Source organism: Palaemon carinicauda, chromosome 1 (assembly GCF_036898095.1).
Source record: "Palaemon carinicauda isolate YSFRI2023 chromosome 1, ASM3689809v2, whole genome shotgun sequence".
Lineage (NCBI taxonomy): Eukaryota > Metazoa > Arthropoda > Malacostraca > Decapoda > Palaemonidae > Palaemon > Palaemon carinicauda.
Window position 1 is genome coordinate 333,827,103 of NC_090725.1, and position 25,000 is coordinate 333,852,102.

Here is a 25,000-nt window from a genome sequence, read left to right on the forward strand (position 1 = left end):
TCCCTGTTGGAGCCCTTGGGCTTATAGCATCCTGTTTTTTCAACTAGGGTTTGAAGCTTAACTTGTAGTAATAATAATAATAATAATAATAATAATAATAATAATAATAATACTATTGGCACAGATAAAGCCACGAACCTTCCATTCATTATCCTTGATAATGAATATATATATATATATATATATATATATATATATATATATATATATATATGATAAATATTTGCACATTTAGATGTGTTTTTCATATTCAAATAACCCATATATTTTTGCAACATTAATGTCTGGATTCTCTTAACGACCTCGGGATCAGAGCACCAGGCGAAATCACACAAAGACACGAGCTTGTGACCGGCCGGGAATCGAACCTTGGTCCGGTAAACTTGTAGAGACAGTGACTAAACCACTTCGTGGCCAAGTGGTTTAGTCACTGTCTCTACAAGTTTGCCGGACCAGGGATCGATTCCCGGCCGGTCACAAGCTCGTGTCTTTGTGTGATTTCACCTGGGGCTCTGATCCCGAGGTCGTTAAGAGAATCCAGACATTAATGTTGCAAAAATATATGGCTTATTTGAATATATAAATATATATATATATATATATATATATATATATATATATATATATATATATATATATATAAAACTAGTTGCAGAAGAGGGTCTAGATAAGTAAGGGTACCACTCTGTAACAGCCTCCCAACTAAAAGGAAAAAAAATCAGTTATCTATAAGAAACTGTCTGATATATGTGGAGAAATAAATGACAAATCAAAATTATTTTCGTTTTTAGTTTCCTATATTTAATAAACAAATTAATAAAAGTTTCTTTGAACAAAAGATAGATTAATTTACGTGATTAATGAATTCAACAAGGTTAAATATTGTGGTAAAATAATAATAATAATAATAATAATAATAATAATAATAATAATAATAATAATAGTAATAATGATAATAATAATAACATCGGGTATAATTGGCTTTCAAATAAATAATGTGTGCAAGAATGGATATTTTATACGTGATTCATTGCCTAACCGCAAGAAATAATCAACCTATATATATATATATATATATATATATATATATATATATATATATATATATATATATATATAAACACATATACATATATATTTATATATGTATACATATATACATATACATATATATTTATATATATATATATATATATATATATATATATATATATATATATATATATATACATACATATAATAATCATTTAATAAACAGAACACAAATACAAAAAAAAGTAAATACAAAACCAGTCTTCAACATTTTTGCTTAGACCCACTCTAAGTTGCCCAACACATCAGCCAAGGTAGTTAACAAGCTAACAAGCCAATTCTCCAACGTAACAACGATGAAATGTCCATGCTAATTCTCTAGAATCACCAAAAAGAATCCCTCAAACCCTAAGTAGAATCTTGGGATACAGCAAAACAAGAAATAGAATCTTGAACAGCTGTCTCTTGGATGACGAAATCCACGAGCATCTTGTAAACGAGATTTTAATGTTATGTTACGTTGGTAGCAGCTATGCTCAAGGCTCAAGTAGCAACTAAGACGTGATTACTGCCTAATGTTATGATATTAACATGGATGTGTGTTTTTTTAAAGGTTTAAAGGCCGCTCATGAATGGCAGAGGCAAGGGACAGTGACATTGCCCTAGCAGGCGAGACAATATCCTAAACACTGACAATATGTACATATGATAAGCCCTCAAGAGGGAGTCTCAACCAAAGCTAGGACCAGGGAGGGCCAGGAAATGGCTGCTGATGATTCAGCAGATAGATTAGAGCCTACAATGCCCTAGAGACTGACCCTATATCATATGATTAGCGCCCAAATAGGGGTCTCAACCAAAGCTAGGACCAGGGAGGGACAGGAAATGGCTGCTGATGACTCAGCAGATAGATCAGAGCCCACAATGCTCTAGAGACTGACCATATATCATATGATCAGCGCCCAAAAAGGGGTCTTGACTAAAGCTAGGACCAGGGAGGGCCAGGGAAATGGCTGCTGATGACTCAGCAGAGAGATTAGAGCCCAGGCCTCCTCTCCATCCAAGGTAGGATCAGGGAGGGCCACGCAATGGCTGAAAATAACCTATACCTTTCCCAAATCCCCCATCCTCACCTCACAAGGATGGTGAGGTTGCAGCGACCAAAGGAACTAACGAATCGAACCCCCGTCTGGTGATTACCAGGCAAAGACGTTACCAATCAGGCCATAACAACCCTTTGATGTGGGAAAGTAAGATGAGGTGATCAGCTTGGTCTAATGTACAGTCGGACACAGGAATTACTAGTACACCTCGATTTAAGGAATGCACCCTGACACTCCTTCACTGCGCGGCGAATACCCAAACGGCTAGCCGTGCTGTAAGAGTGTTAACAGGGTGCTCTTCCTCTGAGAGAGGTGTGAGGGGAATTCTTGAGTCCAACTGTACATACGCTCAGCTTGGTCTAATGTATAAACATTCATTTAAAACATGGAAAAACTCTAAAATCATTCACCTAATCATCTATCCTGCCTTAATAAATAATGTCTTCTCATTTCCCAAGAGAGATAGTTCACCAAAATTTCAGCTGGGCTCCAAAAGGCACTAGAAGAGTTGGAAGACCCAGACTTACATGGCTGAGGACTATGAAGCGTGAAGTAGGAGATGATGAATGGAGAAGTATTGAATTAAAAGCTCAATATAGAGACGATTGGCGAAATCCAACCTAACGTCAATAGGCGTAGGAGGAGATACTGATAATCCCAAAGGCTCTAACTGGGAAAAATAGCCCAGTGAGGAAAGGAAACAAGGAAATAAATAAACTGCAAGGGAAGTAATCAACAATTGCTCAAGAAAGAGACGACTGGCGAAATCTAACCACGGTCCTTTGCGTCAATAGGCGTAGGAGGAGATGATGATACGCCTAAAGGCTCCAACAGGGAAAAATAGCCCAGTGAGGAAAGGAAACAGGTTTATAAATAAACTACAAGAGAAGTAATACAATTGCTCCAGATAGAGACGACTGGCGAAATCTAACTGAGGCCCTTTGCGTCAAAAGGCGTAAGAGGAAATGATGATTTGCCTAAAGGCTCCAACAGGGAAAAATAGCCCAGTGAGGAAAGGAAGCAGGTTTATAAATAAACTACAAGAGAAGTAATACAATTGCTCCAGATAGAGACGACTGGCGAAATCTAACTGAGGCCCTTTGCGTCAATAGGCGTAGGAGGAGATGATGATATGCCTAAAGACTCCAACAGGGAAAATAGCCCAGTGAGGAAAGGAAACAGGTATATAAATAAACTGCAAGGGAAGTAATCAACAATTGCTCAAGACAGAGACGACTGGGGAAATCTAACCGATGCCCTTTGCGTCAATAGGCGTAAGTGGAGACTCCAACAGGGAAAAATAGCTCAGTGAGGAAAGAAAACAAGGAAATATGTAAACTATAAGAGAAGCAATTAACAATTAAAAAAGGATTTATCTCTAACCCATCAAGATAAAAAAAAATTCTCAGTGCTATCTATCAATCAATCAATCTAGATATTTGAAATGCAATGCAAGTTGCAAGCAGCCCAGTGAGGAAAGAAATCAAGGAAATAAATAAACTATTAGAGAAGTAATCAACAATAAAAAAAAATTATTTATCTCTAGTACTCTAGAAGTTTTATTCCAGCTGTGACCAAGTTGTGGAATGATCTTCCTAATCGGGTGGTTGAATCAGTAGAACTTCAAAAGTTCAAAGTTGGAGCAAATGCTTTTTTGTTGACCAGGCGGACATAAGTCTTTTTATAGTTTATTTATGACATATTTGTTTTTGATGTTGTTAATAGTTTATATAGGACATATCTGTTTTGACGTTGTTACTTATTTTAGAATGATTTATTGTTAATTTGTTCTCTTCATTTATTTATTTCCTTATTTCCTTTCCTCACTGGGCTATTTTTCCCTGTTGGAGCCCCTGGGCTTATAGCATCTTGCTTTTCCAACTAGGGTTGTAGCTTGGAAAGTAATAATAATAATAATAATAATAATAATAATAATAACCCGTCATGATAAAAAAAACTATTCTCATTGCTATCACGTCAGTTTGCAATCTATCATTCAATCAATCTACATACTTGAAATGCAAGGCAAGTTGCAAGTAGCTGTCAGAATGAGATACGCCATCTCATCAAAAACACAAACCTCGTTACATGACGGCAACATTCTTGCCATTGTGAAAGTTGCCATTGCTGCAAGACATTACGCCGAGGAATCTCAAGAACATGAAATAAAAGAATAGTTAGCAACCTACTGGCATCAGCCACCCGTTGAGATACTACCGCGAGAGAGTTATTGGGTCCTTTGACTGGCCAGTCAGTACTACATTGGATCATTCTCTTTGGTTACGGCTCGTTTTCCTTTTGGGTGAGATAGCCATGTCTTCCATCAGGACATGGCTATCTCACCCAAAAATAGATTTTTCGCTTCGCTCAAAATCCGTTATTTGTTTTTGACGTTGTTAATAATTTATATATGACATATCTGTTTTGACGTCGTTGCCTTGTTTAGAATGATTTATTGTTAATTTGTTCTCTTCATTTATTTATTTCCTTTCCTCACTGGGCTATTTTTCCCTAATGGGGCCCTTGGGCTTATAGCATCTTGCTTTTCCAACTAGGGTTGTAGCTTGGATAGTAATAATAATAATAATACACCGAATAGTCTGGCCTATTCTTTACATATTCTCCTCTGTCCTCATACACCTGATAACACTAAGATTACCAAACAATTCTTCCTCCCTCAAGGGGTTAACTACTGTAATGTAATTGAAGCTGTGCACAAACAAACACATAAACAAATACACAAACAAGGGGTAAATCATTACATCCCTCCAACTTCGTTGGCGGAGGTAAAAAGAATCGTAATTTGATCGAAATGTTAAGTTCACTCACTACATATTTACTTTCTGTTTTCAAAATGATACAGCGATTTCTTAAGACGTTTTCTCTAGGGGTTGTTGTGGCCTGATTGGTAACGTCTCTGCCTGGTGTTTGCCAGACTGGGGTTCGAGTCCCGCCCTGACTCATTAGTGCCTTTAGTGTTTGCAACCTTACCATCCTTGTGACCTAAGGTTGGGGGATTTGGGTTGAGTCCTCAGCAGCCATTGCCTGGCCCTCCCGGGTCCTAGCTTTGGTGGCAAGGGGGTTGGGCGCTGATCATATATGGTGAGTCTCTAGGGCATTGTCCTGCTTGCTAGGGCAATGTCACTGTCCCTTGCCTCTGTCATTCAAGAGTGGCTTTTAAACCTTTAAACTATAGGCAAGACTTTGCAAATGTCAAACCTTTAAACTATACGGTTGACTATGCATATGTCAAACCTTTAAACTATACGGTTCACTATGCATATGTCAAACCTTTAAACTATTCGGTTGACTATGCAAATGTCAAACCTTTAAACTAAATGGTTGACTATGCATATGTCAAACCTTTAAACTATTCGGTTGACTATGCAAATGTCAAACCTTTAAACTATACGGTTGACTATGCATATGTCAAACCTTTAAACTATTCGGTTGACTAAGCAAATGTCAAACCTTTAAACTAAATGGTTGACTATGCATATGTCAAACCTTTAAACTATTCGGTTGACTATGCAAATGTCAAACCTTTAAACTAAATGGTTGACTATGCATATGTCAAACCTTTAAACTATACGTTGACTATGCAAATGTCAAACCTTTAAACTATACGGTTGACTATGCATGTGCCAAACCTTTAAAGCAAATGTCAAATCTTTAAACTATACGGTTGACTATGCATGTGCCAAACCTTTAAAGCAAATGTCAAATCTTTAAACTATACGGTTGACTATGCATGTGCCAAACCTTTAAACTATACGGTTGACTATGCATGTGCCAAACCTTTAAAGCAAATGTCAAATCTTTAAACTATACGGTTGACTATGGAAATGTCAAACCTTTAAAGCAAATGTCAAACCTTTAAACTATATGGTTGACTATGCATGTGCCAAACCTTTAAAGCAAATGTCAAATCTTTAAACTATACGGTTGACTATGCAAATGTCAAACCTTTAAAGCAAATGTCAAACCTTTAAACTATATGGTTGACTATGCATGTGTCAAACCTTTAAAGCAAATGTCAAATCTTTAAACTATACGGTTGACTATGCAAATGTCAAACCTTTAAAGCAAATGTCAAACCTTTAAACTATATGGTTGACTATGCATGTGCCAAACCTTTAAAGCTATATGGTTGACTATGTAAATATCAAACCTTTAAACTAAATGGTTGACTATGCATATGTCAAACCTTTAAACTATACGGTTGACTATGCAAATGTCAAACCTTTAAAGCAAATGTCAAACCTTTAAACTATATGGTTGACTATGCATGTGCCAAACCTTTAAAGCAAATGTCAAATCTTTAAACTATACGGTTGACTATGCATGTGCCAAACCTTTAAACTATACGGTTGACTATGCATGTGCCAAACCTTTAAAGTAAATGTCAAATCTTTAAACTATACGGTTGACTATGCAAATGTCAAACCTTTAAAGCAAATGTCAAACCTTTAAACTATATGGTTGACTATGCATGTGCCAAACCTTTAAAGCAAATGTCAAATCTTTAAACTATACGGTTGACTATGCAAATGTCAAACCTTTAAAGCAAATGTCAAACCTTTAAACTATATGGTTGACTATGCATGTGCCAAACCTTTAAAGCAAATGTCAAATCTTTAAACTATACGGTTGACTATGCATGTGCCAAACCTTTAAAGCAAATGTCAAACCTTTAAACTATACGGTTGACTATGCATGTGCCAAACCTTTCAAGCAAATGTCAAACCTTTAAACCATACGGTTGACTATGCATGTGCCAAACCTTTAAAGCAAATGTCAAACCTTTAAACCATACGGTTGACTATGCATATGCCAAACCTTTAAAGCAAATGTCAAACCTTTAAACTATACGGTTGACTATGAAAATGTCAAACCTTTAAACTATACGGTCGACTATGCAAATATCAAAGACCACATATACACACATTAAGGGATACCTTGGCCCAAGTCTTAAAAGCTTTCGATCAAGGTGATATGCGAAAAAGGGTACAATGCAGGAAGGCCCGACGTCGGAACTTGCCTCCTTGCATATATGGTCTTGCCTCTCATCAATACATCACGGCACATTCTATCGATCTAGGAAACTGTCTGGTTGATGCATGATATCTATTTTGCTGGAAACTTTACAGCTATTTTTTTTCCCTTTTCCCCCTACCATAAGGTTAAATTTCGAGCACATTTTGCTATATATATATTTTTTTCAAATTGCTCTAACAGGCTTAATTTTTGTCCTAGAGAGGTCAGGTTGGTCTCATTCTTTTGGAAAATGCCTGAAGTTTCTCGTAAAATTATCAAAAATATGTAAAAACATGTATTTAACAGTGTTTTGCAAGAACGTACCGGTACGTCCTTTGGGGGTGAAAGGGTTAATGGTCAGCTATTTTTTTCCCTTTTCCCCCTACCATAAGGTTAAATTTCGAGCACATTTTTCTATATATATTTTGTTTAAATTGCTCTAACAGGCTTAATTTTTGTCCTAGAGAGATCAGGTTGGTCTCATTCTTTTGGAAAATGCCTGAAGTTTCTCATACAATTATCAAAAATATGTAAAAACATGTAATTAACAGTGTTTTGCAAGAACGTACCGGTACGTCCTTTGGGGGTGAAAGGGTTAATGGGCGTGTAAGAGGAAGATATATAAACAGATGTGGAACCGCAAGTTGACTCTAATGAGGTCATTATATAAGGTCATCAATGAGGCATGCAGGCAATAGTTATTAAATGAAGAAAGTGTAGAAATAATCTTTAATGAATATGTCTTATAGCAAGGCCAAGTGATGACCTCCTTTGTCAAGCATGCATATTGATTACATCTTAACCTTGATAGTATTAATTTTTCTTATGTTCTATTGGTGTTACTTTATAAATGTTTACATAAAGTAAACTAATAGGCAAAAACTACTTAAGTTATTTTACATCCAAATAGTTTATAAACTATATGTTATCATCTATGAAATTTGTTTTAATGTTGTTAATGTTTTTAAAATATTTTATTTTAATTGTTCATTACTTCTTATATCGTTTATTTATTTTCTTTCCTCAAGTGGCTATTTTTCCCTGTTGGAGCCCTTGGGGTTGTAGCATCTTGCTTTTCCAGCTAGGGTTGTAGCTTATCTAGAAATAATAATAATGATAATAGTAATAATAATAATAATAATAATAATAATAATAATAATAATTTCTCTATACCGTTTATAAACGACAACACTCGATAGCTTAAATGCAAACCTACTAATTGCATAATAATTTGACATCTTAAAAAAAAAAAATGATTATTACTTCATAAATCCAATATGACTGAAATTCAGCAAAAATAAAATCATGAAAAGCACCAACTATAGTCAGTTCTTTTTAGTGAGGCATATTTGCACCGACTCGCAGGGGTGCCCTTTTAGCTCGGAAAGCTTTTTTTTGTCCGACCATTCAGCTATTAGGAAACTTTTCTGCCTCACTAAAAAGAATTGACTATAGAAAACCACTCTGAGACTGCAGACCTCCACCACAGCAACTTATTTCTCGATGTTAGTGTTAATTCAGTCGACCTATTGTTCGAACTTGACCTTGACCTTTGACCTAGGACTTTCAAAATTGAATCACTTCCACGTCTCAACATAACAATTAATCCCTGAAAGATTCACTACTCTGTGAGTAAAATTGTGACCTCCGCCAATGTAGCCATTTCTTTACCTTTTGCTTGACCTTGACCTTTGACCTCGGATTTTCAAAACTGAATCGCTTCCACTTCTCAACATAACAATTAATCCCTGAGAGATTCACGACTCTATGAGTAAAATTGTGACCTCCGCCAAGATAGCTATTTCTTTACCTTTTGCTTGACCTTGACCTTTGACCTAGGACTTTCAAAATTGAATCACTTCCACGTCTCAACATAACAATTATTCCCTGAAAGTTTCACTACTCTATGAGTAAAATTGTGACCACCGCCACGACATCTTATTTCTCGACCTTTTGCTTGACCTTGACCTTTGACCTCTGACTTTCAAAATTGAATCACTTCCACGTTTCAACATAATAATTAATCCCTGAAAGTTCCATTACTCTATTAGTAAAATTGTGGCCAGGAAGTTGTTCACAAACAAACAGACAAACAGGGGCGTCTACATAACCTCCTCCCAACTTCATTGGCGGAGGTAATAAACCTTCAAACCATAAAAATGAAAGAAAACAGTTAGTAGGAACCCAGTGACTCCTAAAGAGAAAGTGAAAGTTGAATATTCCTTCCTCTCCTGCGCAGGAGTCATTGGAAGTATATGGAGTGAAAGCTATCACATGACAAGGCTGTTTTTTTAAGCAGTAAAGTAAAGGATTTTCGAATTGAGACTCAAAATTTAAGAGTTAAAAACGATTAGATTGGTTTTCTATATATCTTGATATGAAACATGTTCTGAGGTTAGGAATTTTTCGTGTATTTTGATGTGATACTCTAACGTATAATTATTATTATCATTATTATTGTTGTTGTTGTTATTAATATAATCATCATTATTATGACAAGCTAAGTTACAACCCTAGTTGGAAAAGCAAGATGCTATAAGCCCAAGGGTTCCAACAGGGAACAAATAGCCCTGTGAGGAAAGGAAACCAGGAAATAAATAAACGAAAAGACAAGTATTAAACAGTTAAAATAAAACATTTTAAGACCATTAACAACATTAAATTAGACCGATCTTATATAAACTATAAAAATAAAAAAAAGGAAGAGAAAAGCCCTGTGAGGAAAGGAAACCAGGAAATAAATAAACAAAAAGACAATTATTAAATATTTAAAATAAAATATTTTAAGACATTAACAACATTAAATTAGACCTATCATATATAAACTATAAAAATAAAAAAAAGGAAGAAAAACAAGATAGGATATAGGATAGCGTGCCCGAGTGTATCCTCAAGCAAGATTCACGTACGAGGGAAGAATGAAGACATTGGTAAAAGGATGTCACCTACAACACGATTTTTTTTTTTTTTGAGAGAGAGAGAGAGAGAGAGAGAGAGAGAGAGAGAGAGAGAGAGACTTATATAGTTCTTAATAAATATACAATAAAGAGAGAGAGAGAGAGAGAGAGAGAGAGAGAGAGAGAGAGAGAGAGAGAGAGAGAGAGAGAGACTTATATAGTTCTTAATAAATACGCAGTAAAGAGAGAGAGAGAGAGAGAGAGAGAGAGAGAGAGAGAGAGAGAGAGAGAGAGAGAGAGAGATAGACTTATATAGTTCTTAATAAATATACAATAAAGAGAGAGAGAGAGAGAGAGAGAGAGAGAGAGAGAGAGAGAGAGAGAGACTTATATAGTTCTTAATAAATATACAGTAAAGAGAGAGAGAGAGAGAGAGAGAGAGAGAGAGAGAGAGAGAGAGAGATAGACTTATATAGTTCTTAATAAATATACAGTAAAGAGAGAGAGAGAGAGAGAGAGAGAGAGAGAGAGAGAGAGAGAGAGAGAGAGACTTATAGTTCTTAATAAATATACAGTAAAGAGAGAGAGAGAGAGAGATAGACTTATATAGTTCTTAATAAATATACAGTAAAGAGAGAGAGAGAGAGAGAGAGAGAGAGAGAGAGAGAGAGAGAGAGAGAGAGAGAGAGAGAGAGAGAATTATATAGCGTTCTTAATAAATATACAGTAAAGAGAGAGAGAGAGAGAGAGAGAGAGAGAGAGAGAGAGAGAGAGAATTATATAGCGTTCTTAATAAATATACAGTAAAGAGAGAGAGAGAGAGAGAGAGAGAGAGAGAGAGAGAGAGAGAGAGAGAATTATATAGCGTTCTTAATAAACATACAGTAAAGAGAGAGAGAGAGAGAGAGAGAGAGAGAGAGAGAGAGAGAGAGAGAGAGAGAAAATTATATAGCGTTCTTAATAAATATACAGTAAAGAGAGAGAGAGAGAGAGAGAGAGAGAGAGAGAGAGAGAGAGAGAGAGAGAGAGAGAGAGAGAGAGAGAATTATATAGCGTTCTTAATAAATATACAGTAGAGAGAGAGAGAGAGAGAGAGAGAGAGAGAGAGAGAGAGAGAGAGAGATTGTATGGACCGAAATGCCCATATGTAAATTACTATACACGATCTGACTTTGTTGTTCTGAACGCACGCCCTCTGAGTTCTGACCCCTTAAGACTCAGGTCACGAATCTTCCTACCCAGGACCCACCATCCTAAATTTATCGTAGGATATTCGGGAAGATAAAACCTAAAATTATCGTAGGATATTCGGGAAGATAAAACCTAAATTTATCGTAGGATATTCGGGAAGATAAAACCTAAAATTATCGTAGGATATTCGGGAAGATAAAACCTAAATTTATCGTAGGATATTCGGGAAGATAAAACCCAAATTTATCGTAGGATATTCGGGAAGATAAAACCTAAATTTATCGAAGGATATTTGGGAAGATAAGTGGCTAATAACTTCTTTAATCATATATTACATGTTTAAAAGTTTTAAAGGCCGCTCATGAATGGCAGGGGCAAAGGAGAGTGACATTGCCCTGTGGAACAGGACAATGCCCTAAAGATTGACCATATATATATATATATATATATATATATATATATATATATATATATATATATATATATATATATCTATATATATATATATATATATATATATATATATATATATATATATATATATGATAAGTGCCCAATCCCCACCCCATCTCAAGCTAAGACCAAGAAGGGCCAGGCAATGGCTGCTGATGACTCAGCAGATAAATCTATATGCTCTCCCAAACCACCCATCCTTAGCTCACAAGGACGGTGAGGTTGCTGCGACCAAAGAAACTGACGAGATTGAGCGGGGCTCGAACCCCAGTCGAGGAAAGAAAACATTGTTACATGGTGTAGCATATAAAATAACTTTCTATTGATAAACTAGCGTTTTGTCGTCTTTTTCATCATCATCATTTCCTCCTACGCCTATGGACGCAAAGATAAACTATAAAAATAAGTAAGTGATAAACAACTAGGTTTCTAAAACTTACTACAGGACTAAAATAATCTGAGATGGAAACTATTTGGCAAGATATAATAGCAAAATCTGACTCTACTTATGGGAATATTTTGAACTTAATTCGAAGCTTAGCTAATAATAATAATAATAATAATAATAATAATAATAATAATAATAATAATAATAATAATAATTACCAAAGTGGTAAATTTTAAGGAAAAAACAATTTATTCAGGAAAGTCAAAAGCATTGTTACGATCGTAAGGGGAGAGAGAGAGAGAGAGAGAGAGAGAGAGAGAGAGAGAGAGAGAGAGAGAGAGAGAGTAAAACTGTTTATTTCCTTTCCTCACAGGGCTATTTTTCCCTGTTGGAGCCCCTGGCTTATAGCAATCTGCTTTTCCAACTAGATTTGTAGCTTAGCAATAATAATAATGATAATAATAATAATAATAGGTTTAAGAAGGCTGATAGCATAATCAAAACAGAAAATATACTAAAAAAAAATCTAGTGGAAGAGGGAGAAAAAATCTGTATAAAAACTAAAAACTAAATAAATTCTTATACATTCGTCAGCTCCTATCGAAATTGCATACATTTCTACCCAAGTAGATTCAAACATCCTATAAAATCCTTCCTTTTCACATGGCTAAGTGGCTTTCCTTTCAGCCCAGTGACCCACAAGAGGAAAAACAAACACGATGCCTTCATTCATTCACACCACAACTTTCTCCTTCGCTTTTTCCCCAAGTCACCTGTTGCTGAAAAGCTCAACCCACACACACACCAACTTCCTTCTCCTCATCCTTCTTCCCTCCCACATTCAGCCTGCCTCTTCCTCCTCACCCACTCCTACTCCTCCTCACCCACTCCTACGTTTCCTCACCCATCCTACTCCTCACACACTCCTTCGGCGTCAATGACCTTCGATGTCAGGATGCTAGAGAACTTCAAATCATTCATTCACTCACTCCTACTCTTCCTCACCCACTCATACTCCTCACACACTCCTACCTTTCCTCACCCACTCCTACCTTTCCTCACCCACTCCTACCTTTCCTCACCCACTTCTACTCTTCCTCACACATTCCTACTCCTCACCCTCTCCTACTCCTCCTCACCCACTCCTACTCTTCCTCACCCACACCTATTCCTCCTCACCCACTCCTACTCATCCTCACCCACTCCTACGCCTCACCCACTCCTACGCAGTTGAGCAGAATTCTCCGTACTTCACCTCCCTTCAAGCAATCTTCAACTCGTACAGTTGTCTTCATTATTTCCGGTACACTTCACAGTAAGCCAAGGAGACATCGGTGTACCGGAATTAATGAAGCCATCTGTACCACCCACGAACATAAAAGCTACCTTGCTTCCCTCCCTCTATCCAGCTCATCATGACTGCATGCTTTTCGCATTCTAAACCTTCTTTGACAGCAGGAACTCTCAGTTTTTAAGCAAATAGTAGTCTCCTAATAAGGGGTTTATTTATAGAAAAATAAGATGGAAGTTACTGCCACATTCATCCTTTATTTCTAGGTTATCTTGAAATATATTGTTCATCTTCGCTTAGTATATCTGTGGTAAATAAAACTTATTTTGTTTATGATAAATCGTAAAATATGAATTATCAACAATAATATAAATAAATTGATGTTTTATTTAGATGTATTTCACAGTTATCAAAGAGTATTAGGAACAATTGCGAGTTTAAAAACCACAGTACGGATACACACACACATAAACATACACCCACACACAAACACACGCACACGAGTACACACCCACACATGTACACACACACCCACCCACACAAACGCACGCGCGTGCACTCACACACCCACCCACACACTCACCCGCACGCACACACACACACATATACTTGCCATTTCCTGCTAGGTTCGGCTTTACGTTGGCAAGACTCCCACCTGCCTCAGGTAAAAAAGGATTTAACAAAACATACAAACTTGTTTGCTTGTAGGTCCGGGACATGTGGCCATTACCTTAAATTCTGCTGCTTTTTACCTCAGATTACCTTAAAACGTTTTCCAATTTCCTTAAATTTTAAGCTAGTAAAACCAAAATTACCCTAGAATTACCTTGAAACCATGAAAATGACCGCAAACTAAGGTAATTTTAAGATAACAAAACCAAAATTACCATAGAATTACCTTCAAAGCATGAAAATGACCCCAAACTAAGGTAATTTTAAGATAACACAACCAAAATAACCCTAGAATTACCTTGAAACCATGAAAATGACCCCAAACTAAGGTAATTTTAAGATAACAAAACCAAATTTACCCTAGAATTACCTTGAAACCATGAAAATGACCCCAAACTAAGGAAATTTTAAGATAACAAAACCAAAATTACCCTAGAATTACCTTGAAACCATGAAAATGACCCCAAACTAAGGTATTTACCTTAAAAGTTTAAACCCTGGTCAGGGAAAAAACTATTTGAATGAGCTAAAGAGATTCTGTACGAATTAAAATGCAATCCCTTCCAAATAAGATGGCACAATACAACGATTTCTGTATTATATTTATATTAAAGGCCACTCATGAATGGCAGAAGTAAGGGACAGTGACAATGCCCTAGCTAGCAGGACAATGCCCTAGAGACTGACCTCATATATTATATGAGCAGCGCCCAAACACCCTCTCTACCCAAGCTAGGACCAAGGGTGGCCACACAATGGCTGCTGATGATTCAGCAGATAGACCTATAGGCTTCCCCCTACCCCATCTTTAGCTAACAGGAATAGTGAGTTGCAGACACCAAAGAAACTAATAAGCTTGACCGGGACTTGAACTCCAGTCCGACTTCTTATATCGTTTATTTATTTCCTTACCTCACTCGGATATTTTTCTTTGCTGGGGCCCTTGGACTTAAAGCATCTAGGGTTGTCACTGAGCTATAGTCCATTTCTTTTAGCGATGCATATTTGCACCGACTCGCGGCGGTGCCCTTTAAGCTCGGAAAAGTTTCCGGATCGCTGATTGGTTAGAATTATCTTGTCCAACCAATCAGCGAACCGGAAACTCTTCCGAGCTAAAAGGGCACCGCTGCGAGTCGGTGCAAATATGCATCGCTAAAAGAAATGGACTATAGTAGTGATAATAATAATAATAATAAAAAAAACGCACGCCGATTCAAAGGTATCTAAATCTATATCTTGGATCATAGCAAAAACTTGATGAAACCGTTCAAAGTTAATACTATAGCGGTAATCAGAAGAGCGCAGACCTCCACTACGGGTCCTTATTTCTTGACCTTGACCTTAACTGTATTAATTGGCGTGGATTTTTGCATACACTCAAATATGAACCAAATCTGAAGTCTCTGTGACAACGATGTCCAAACTTATGGCTGGTTCCGTGAACTATACATTTAGCTTGACCTTTGACCTTGACCTTCCAAAATTTGATTATTTCCCAATTTTTACATAACAGTTAATCCCTGCAAGTTTCATTGCGATTAAAATTGTGGTCAGGAAGCTATTCACAAACAAACACAAATAAACACACAAACAGGGGTTAAAACATAACCTCCTTCCAAAATCATTGGCGGAGGTAAATACCCACAACAGCAACAACAACAACAACAAAACCTCAAGTTGGCAAACGAGAATATGAATATAAGGTAGCTCGAGCTATACAATTGTATAGAGGCAAGGGTTTACCGTACCACCTATACCTAAGGGTACACGGTACCACCTACCCAAGGGGTACACTATACCACGTACCCAAGGGTAGACCGTACCACCTACCCAAGGGCACCACCCACCATACCCAATCTGAGCAAAATCATTACTCCGAGGGAGACCTTTAAAAGACGAGAAATAACAGGCTATTATTCCAAAGAAGAATGCGACCAAAGTTAATCCATAACACCTTCGGGGAACCTTTGGAAATTACTGAGCAGCCATTCCCAGCACACGCATCTATGAGAGAGAGAGAGAGAGAGAGAGAGAGAGAGAGAGAGGGGGGATTAATTTCTACACTAATATCTTGCAGATATATATATATATATATATATACAGTATATATATATATATATATATATACATATATATATATATATATATATACTGTATATATAGAGAGAGAGAGAGAGAGAGAGAGAGATAGAGAGAGAGAGAGAGAGAGAGAGAGAGAGAGAGAGAATGAAGATTAACTTCTACACTCAAAACTTACATATATATATATATATATATATATATATATATATACATATATAAAGAGAGAGAGAGAAAAGATTAACTTCTACAATCAAAACCTACAGAGAGAGAGAGAGAGAGAGAGAGAGAGAGAGAGAGAGAGAAGATTAACTTCTACAATCAAAACTTACATAGAGAGAGAGAGAGAGAGAGAGAGAGAGAGAGAGAGAGAGAGAGAGAGATTAACTTCTACAATCAAACCCTACAGAGAGAGAGAGAGAGAGAGAGAGAGAGAGAGAGAGAGAGAGAGAATTTAATTCCTCCACTCATAACTTGCACGTTGGAACGCTGAGCAACCTCTTTCTAATCAAAGTGCCACTATCAAACGGCCATTCTAAAGCGAGTATGTGTGTGTGTGTGTGTGTGTGTGTGTGGCCACTGCAGGCCAGTATCCTTTATTGGATACGGAATGCCTCTGCTCCTTATTGATATCCGACGGACACCGACAGACACCTTATTGATGTCCGACAGACGTGTCTGTCATGGACCCGAAGCACCGCCATATTGGGTGGCCTTTAAAACCTTCGTGTTATAGAGAAATTCTGGATTCCAGTTTGGAGAATCGTGATTGGCTTCAATTTATTTTTTCTTGTGGGATGTATTTGAGCTTTTGGAATGTCCTACGTACTTATACCTTGATGATGATCAAGTATTAAGCCTGTATGTGCCTGTATCATATAAAAATGTAAAAATAAATACACACTATATATATATATATATATATATATATATATATAATTATAGATATAGATATGTGTATGTGTATATATATATAGACATACATAAATGTGTATATATAAATATATAAATATATATATATATATATATATATATACATACATATAAATATACATATATAAATATATATATATACATATATATATATATATATATATATACAGTATATATATATATATGATAATCAAGGCCATGATAATAATAATAATAATAATATTAATAAATCAATACCAACATATCCAACATATTCAAACTAATATTAAGCCTACAACGAAAAAAAAAAAATAATTATATAAGAAAATTATTCTAAGTATTCTAAGTACAAGTAACTCAAGTCTCTAATTACATATAACACTGCACCAACCCAAACCACCAAGGCCAAACAGTCGTTGAGGGTTGTGGTGGCCGGGTGGTAAAGTCCTTGGTGATTGGCAGACTGGGGTTCGAGTCCCTCTCAATCTCGTTAGTTCCTTTGGTCGCTGCAACCTCACCATCCTTGTGAGCTAAGGATGGGGGCGGGTTTGGGGGAGCCTATAGCTCTATCTGCCGAGTCATCAGCAGCCACTGCCTGGCCTTCCTTGGCCCTAGCTTGGGTGGAGAGGGGGCTTGGGTGGTGATCATATGTATATATGGCCAGTCTCTAGGGCACTGTCCTGCTTGATAGGGAAACGTCACAAATTACTGCCTGGCCCTCCTTGGTCCTAACTTGAGTGGAGAGGGGGCTTGGGCGCTGATCATATGTATATATGGCCAGTCTCTAGGGCATTGTCCTGCTTGATAGGGCAATATCACTGCCCCTTGTCTCTGCCGTTCATGAGCGGCCTTTAAAACCTTCAAACCCTTCCCATTACATAGACCCCAATTCACAAATTACTGCCTGGCCCTCCTTGGTCCTGTCTTGGGTGGAAGGGGGCTTGGGCGCTGATCATATGTATATATGGCCAGTCTCTAGGGCACTGTCCTGCTTGATAGGGCAATATCACTGTCCCTTGTCTCTGCCGTTCATGAGCGGCCTTTAAAACCTTCAAACCCTTCCCATTACATAGACTCCAATACACAAATTACTGCCTGGCCCTCCTTGGTCCTAGCTTGGGTGGAAAGGGGGCTTGGGCGCTGATTATATGTATATATGGCCAGTCTCTAGGGCAACGCCACTGTCCCTTATCTCTGCCATTCATGAGCGGCCTTTAAAACCTTTAACACCCAAAGTTATATTCTCATTATTCAATTGGCGTCCTCCTTATTTGATAAATGGTCGAATCGACCCATGACGTCACGCATCTAGTTCTGGCAATTCTATAAGTGCCATCATAAGATGTTGATCACGAACGCAATTGGATTATATTCAAATTTATTCTTTCCTGTTGTTTTTCACTAAGGGGATTATATTATTACTGTTTTAAATTATTTTATTTGGAATTTTATTACCTTTATTTTTTTTCCTTTCCTCACAGGGCTATTTTTCCCTGTCGGAGCCCTTGGGTTTATAGCATCCTACTTTTCTAACTAGGGTTGTAGCTTAAGTAGTAGAAGTAGTAGTCGAAATAATAATAATAATAATAAAAATAATAATAATAATATTTTTCCCCGTTGGAGCCCTCGGGTTTATAGCATCCTACTTTTCCAACAAGGGTTGTAGCTTAGGTAGTAGTAGTAGTAGTAGTAGTAGTAGTAGCAGCACAGCAAATTTGACATTCTAGAGATATTTTGATGCAAACAGACTATAATAAATCTCAAACAACATTTAAGTCCATAATATTTACCAATGAACATTTTCTTCCCATTGAAAACCCCTTGTACGTATATCTATTATTATTATTCATTGTCAAAAATTTGCATTAAAAAATGGTAAATGCCTGGCAACATTTATTCCAGGATTTTAATCTTTTTAAAAACGGATATATTGATAATGAGTGATATTACGTTCACCAACCCGTAAAAAAGATAATAACAAAGTAAGGTAAAATTACGGTCGCCTGTATTTTACTGAAATACGGTTGAGAACAGTATATTTTCACGTATAATTTCCGATTGAAATTACGGGTTTTTTTCTAACAGTGTTAAACATGAATATTTTCCAGCAACGTTTATAATGGTTTGATTTCATCTCTTACCTGATCAAAATATTTTTCACCAACGTTTATAATGTTTTGATTTTATCTGTTACCTGATGAAAATAGTTTCCACCAACGTTTATAATGTTTTGATTTTATCTGTTACCTGATGAAAATATTTTTCACCAACGTTTATAATGTTTTGATTTTATCTGTTACCTGATCAAAATATTTTTCACCAACGTTTATAATGTTTTGATTTCATCTCTTACCTGATCAAAATACTATCCACCAACGTTTATAATGTTTTGATTTCATCTCTTACCTGATCAAAATAAGCCACCAACTGATCAAAATACTTTCCACCAACATTTACAATGTTTTGATTTCATCTCTTACCTGATCAAAATAAGCCTCTTACCTGATCAAAATACTTTCCACCAACATTCATAATGTTTTGATTTCATCTCTTACCTGATCAAAATAGTTTCCACCAACGTTTATAATGTTTTGATTTCATCTCTTACCTGATCAAAATAAGCCTCTTATCTGATCAAAATACTATCCACCAACATTTATAATGTTTTGATTTCATCTCTTACCTGATCAAAATACTATCCACCAACATTTATAATGTTTTGATTTCATCTCTTACCTGATCAAAATAAGCCGCAAGCATCATCTTGGCGAATTCCTGAAGAAGATTTTGAGTAACAACTTCAAAAGCAAATCTCAAGCAACAGAAAGCGCTTCAGACTCGAAGTCTTTAGATAATTGCTCTTATAGCTAGAGCCGTATTCAGAATATCAAACCACCTTCCATCTCCGACGAAGTCTGATATAGCTCCAATCAGGAGAGCAAAAATTGGTCTCTTCACCAGACCGCAGCCCATAGAGATTAAGATCACTATATTTTCAGGAGGTGGCGTTACAGGCCTTAAGGTCTCTCCCAGGTCACGGTACTGTGCACTCACACTGTCTATCCTCTTAAAGGATGTCACTGAATCACCCTAATGTCTATTTGACCCCTCAATGCCTCCTGTCAAAAGTTGACTTCTCCTAAGTCACGGTACTGTGCACTCACATACACACTGTCTATCCTCTTAAAGGATGTCACTGTATATCACCCTAATGTCTATTTGACCCCTCAATGTCTCCTGTCAAAAGTTGACTACTCCCAGGTCACTGTACTGTACACTCACACTGTCTATCCTCTTAAAGGATGTCACTGTATCACCCTAATGTCTATTTGACCCCTAAATGTCTCCTGTCAAAAGTTGACTTCTCCCAAGTCACGGTACTGTACGCTCACACTGTCTATCCTCTTAAAGGATGTCACTGTATCACCCTAATGTCTATTTGACCCTTCAATGTCTCCTGTCAAAAGTTGACTTCTCCCAGGTCACGGTACTATGTACTCACACTGTCTATCCTCTTAAAGGATGTCACTGTATCATCCAAATGTCTATTTGACCCCTCAATGCCTCCTGTCAAAAGTTGACTTCTCCCAAGTCACGGTACTGTGCACTCACACTGCCTATCCTCTTAAAGGATGTCACTGTATCACCCAAATGTCTATTTGACCCCTCAATGCCTCCTGTCAAAAGTTGGTGTCTCACAGGTCACGGTACTGTGCACTCACACTGTCTATCCTCTTAAAGGAAGTCACTTTGTATCACATTAGGTCAAAAATCTACTTGACCTCTCAATGCCTCCTGTCAAAAGCTGGCGTCACAGGGCTTTTGGTCTATCCCAGGTCACGGGGCAGTACACTCACACTATCTATCCTCCTTAAAGGATGTCACTTTTGACCCCTCAATGTCTCCTGTCAAAATTTGAAGTCAAACTATGGCATTGAGTACATTGACGAAATCAAACAATATCAACCAATCAAACGTTAAACCTCCAACCTCCTCCTCCACCTCAAACTTCCCCACGTCGAAGTCTTCCCCTAAGGTCACCAGAGCCAGAGTTAACCCTCATACCCCGTTGAAGTCACCAAGCATCATGCTTTCGCACGGTCACTGTTAACATCGTTGAAGGGAGTTATCCTTAGCTCACTAGGATTACTAAATCAAAAAAGGGGAAGGACCTGTGAGGAGTACCGAGAGACCTTAGCAAGGAGCTCTACCGGAACCAGCAGGAGTCCCGGAAAAGCCCTAGAGAGACTCAAAGAGACCGGTATGAAGGGGGTGCCTGCGAGCAGGTGTAAAAGCGCACGTCCCTCACTGCCGCCTGCTAGTTGCCAACTGACAGGCTTCAGCTCTGAGCTCAGACTCTCAGTGTGGTCTGGTCTCACAAGTTCACAACATCCCGCTTCCCAGTTCTACCTTCTGAAGATGAAGACGAAGATGGAACGTGGGACAGCATATCCACAAGACTCCTTCTTACTTTACTTCTTATCTTCATTATGAGCAACTTTCTTCTTATAACATTGAAAAGTGATAAATTTATGGTCCTTTTAAAAAGGTATTTTCACAAGCCTTCTCTTTATTTCTTATCTTCATTATAAATTACAAATTATAAATTTATAGTCGATTTAAAAAGGTATTTCCATAAGTCCCCTCTTGCTTTACTTCTTATCTTCATTATGAACCACTTTCCTCTTATGATATTTAGAAATTATAAATTTAAAGTCATTTTAAAAGAGTATTTCCACAAGTCCTATCTCACTTTATTTTTTATCTTCACTAAGAACAATTTTCTTCCAATCAGTTAAAATGGTAAATTAAAAGTCCATTTAATAAAGTATTTCCACAAGCAGATTATTATAATTATTATTATTATTATTATTATAATATATATATATATATATATATATATATATATATATACATATATATAGTATATATACACATATATACTATATACACACACACACACACACATATATATATATATATATATATATATATATATATGTACATATATATATATATATATATATATATATGTGTGTGTGTATATATACATATATATAGATACATATATATATACATAAATATAAATTACATATATACATATATATATAAATTATATATATATATATATATATATATATATATATATATATATATATATAATTTATAATCGGAGAAGTATTCGTCATTGACATGATTGAACTATAAAAAATCCATAAAATTCTACTTCTGTACCACCATTAATTTGTTCTTATTTAAGATACAATTTAAAATCAGAGGAAAACTAATCATCATTGACATCCTTGTAAGCGCAAAAACAAAAACAAAAATAAAAAATAAAACTTGGCAACCATCCCATTTGGTAACCTGTCGCAGCCCCCCCCCCTCTCTCTCTCTCTCTCTCTCTCTCTCTCTCTCTCTCTCTCTCTCTCTCTCTCTCTCTCTGAATTTGCATTCCAAGGACGAGACTCGAGAGCAGGCGAATTGAAGTCCGTGCCTAATACGTACCCAACAACCTGATGTGTACACAAACATTCGTATGCAATGCAAGAACCTATGTACGTATGCAGTGCAAGACCCTACGTACGTACGTACGTATATGCAAGACCCTACGTACGTACGCAGTGCAAGACCCTACGTACGTACGCAGTGCAAGACCCTACGTACGTACGTACGTATATGCAAGACCCTACGTACGTACGCAGTGCAAGACCCTACGTACGTACGTACGTATATGCAAGACCCTACGTACATACGCAGTGCAAGACCCTACGTACGCACGCAGTGCAAGACCCTACGTACGTACGCAGTGCAAGACCCTACGTACGTACGCAGTGCAAGACCCTACGTACGTACGTACGTATATGCAAGACCCTACGTACGTACGCAGTGCAAGACCCTACGTACGTACACAGTGCAAGACCCTACGTACGTACGTACGTATATGCAAGACCCTACGTACGTACGCAGTGCAAGACCCTACGTACGTACGCAGTGCAAGACCCTACGTACGTACGCAGTGCAAGACCCTACGTACGTACGTACGTATATGCAAGACCCTACGTACGTACGCAGTGCAAGACCCTACGTACGTACGTACGTATATGCAAGACCCTACGTACGTACGCAGTGCAAGACTCTACGTACGTACGTACGCAGTGCAAGACCCTACGTACGTACGTACGTATATGCAAGACCCTACGTACGTACGCAGTGCAAGACCCTACGTACGTACGCAGTGCAAGACCCTACGTACGTACGTACGTATATGCAAGACCCTACGTACGTACGCAGTGCAAGACCCTACGTACGTACGCAGTGCAAGACCCTACGTACGTACGTACGTATATGCAAGACCCTACGTAGGAACGCAGTGCAAGACCCTACGTACGTACGTACGTATATGCAAGACCCTACGTACATACGCAGTGCAAGACCCTACGTACGTACGTACGTATATGCAAGACCCTACGTATGTACGCAGTGCAAGACCCTACGTACGTACGCAGTGCAAGACCCTACGTACGTACGCAGTGCAAGACCCTACGTACGTACGTACGTATATGCAAGACCCTACGTACGTACGCAGTGCAAGACCCTACGTACGTACGTACGTATATGCAAGACCCTACGTACGTACGCAGTGCAAGACCCTACGTACGTACGTACGTATATGCAAGACCCTACGTACATACGCAGTGCAAGACCCTACGTACGCACGCAGTGCAAGACCCTACGTACGTACGCAGTGCAAGACCCTACGTACGTACGCAGTGCAAGACCCTACATACGTACGTACGTATATGCAAGACCCTACGTACGTACGCAGTGCAAGACCCTACGTACGTACGCAGTGCAAGACCCTACGTACGTACGCAGTGCAAGACCCTACGTACGTACGTACGTATATGCAAGACCCTACGTACGTACGCAGTGCAAGACCCTACGTACGCACGCAGTGCAAGACCCTACGTACGTACGCAGTGCAAGACCCTACGTACGTACGCAGTGCAAGACCCTACGTACGTACGTACGTATATGCAAGACCCTACGTACGTACGCAGTGCAAGACCCTACGTACGAACGTACGTATATGCAAGACCCTACGTACGTACGCAGTGCAAGACCCTACGTACGTACGCAGTGCAAGACCCTACGTACGTACGCAGTGCAAGACCCTACGTATGTACGTACGTATATGCAAGACCCTACGTACGTACGCAGTGCAAGACCCTACGTACGTACGAACGTATATGCAAGACCCTACGTACGTACGCAGTGCAAGACCCTACGTACGTACGTACGTATATGCAAGACCCTACGTACATACGCAGTGCAAGACCCTACGTACGCACGCAGTGCAAGACCCTACGTACGTACGCAGTGCAAGACCCTACGTACGTACGCAGTGCAAGACCCTACGTACGTACGTACGTATATGCAAGACCCTACGTACGTACGCAGTGCAAGACCCTACGTACGTACGTACGTATATGCAAGACCCTACGTACGTACGCAGTGCAAGACCCTACGTACGTATGCAGTGCAAGACCCTACGTACGTACGCAGTGCAAGACCCTACGTACGTACGTACGTATATGCAAGACCCTACGTACGTACGCAGTGCAAGACCCTACGTACGTACGCAGTGCAAGACCCTACGTACGTACGTACGTATATGCAAGACCCTACGTACGTACGCAGTGCAAGACTCTACGTACGTACGTACGCAGTGCAAGACCCTACGTACGTACGTACGTATATGCAAGACCCTACGTACGTACGCAGTGCAAGACCCTACGTACGTACGTACGTATATGCAAGACCCTACGTACGTACGCAGTGCAAGACCCTACGTACGTACGTACGTATATGCAAGACCCTACGTACGTACGCAGTGCAAGACCCTACGTACGCACGCAGTGCAAGACCCTACGTACGTACG

The 25,000-nt window shown here is 38.1% G+C and overlaps 1 protein-coding gene across 1 annotated transcript in view; it reads right to left on the reverse strand.

Annotated features, from left to right (window-relative positions):
- LOC137658841 (tripartite motif-containing protein 3-like) overlaps nt 1–19,949 on the reverse strand; it is a 416,367-nt gene extending 396,418 nt beyond the window's left edge. Inside the window, exon 1 of the mRNA XM_068393943.1 lies at nt 19,792–19,949. Coding sequence (XP_068250044.1) covers nt 19,792–19,818 — 27 coding nt within the window. The 5' untranslated portion in view covers nt 19,819–19,949. The remainder of the gene's footprint in view (nt 1–19,791) is intronic.
- Nucleotides 19,950–25,000: the final 5,051 nt, after the last annotated feature.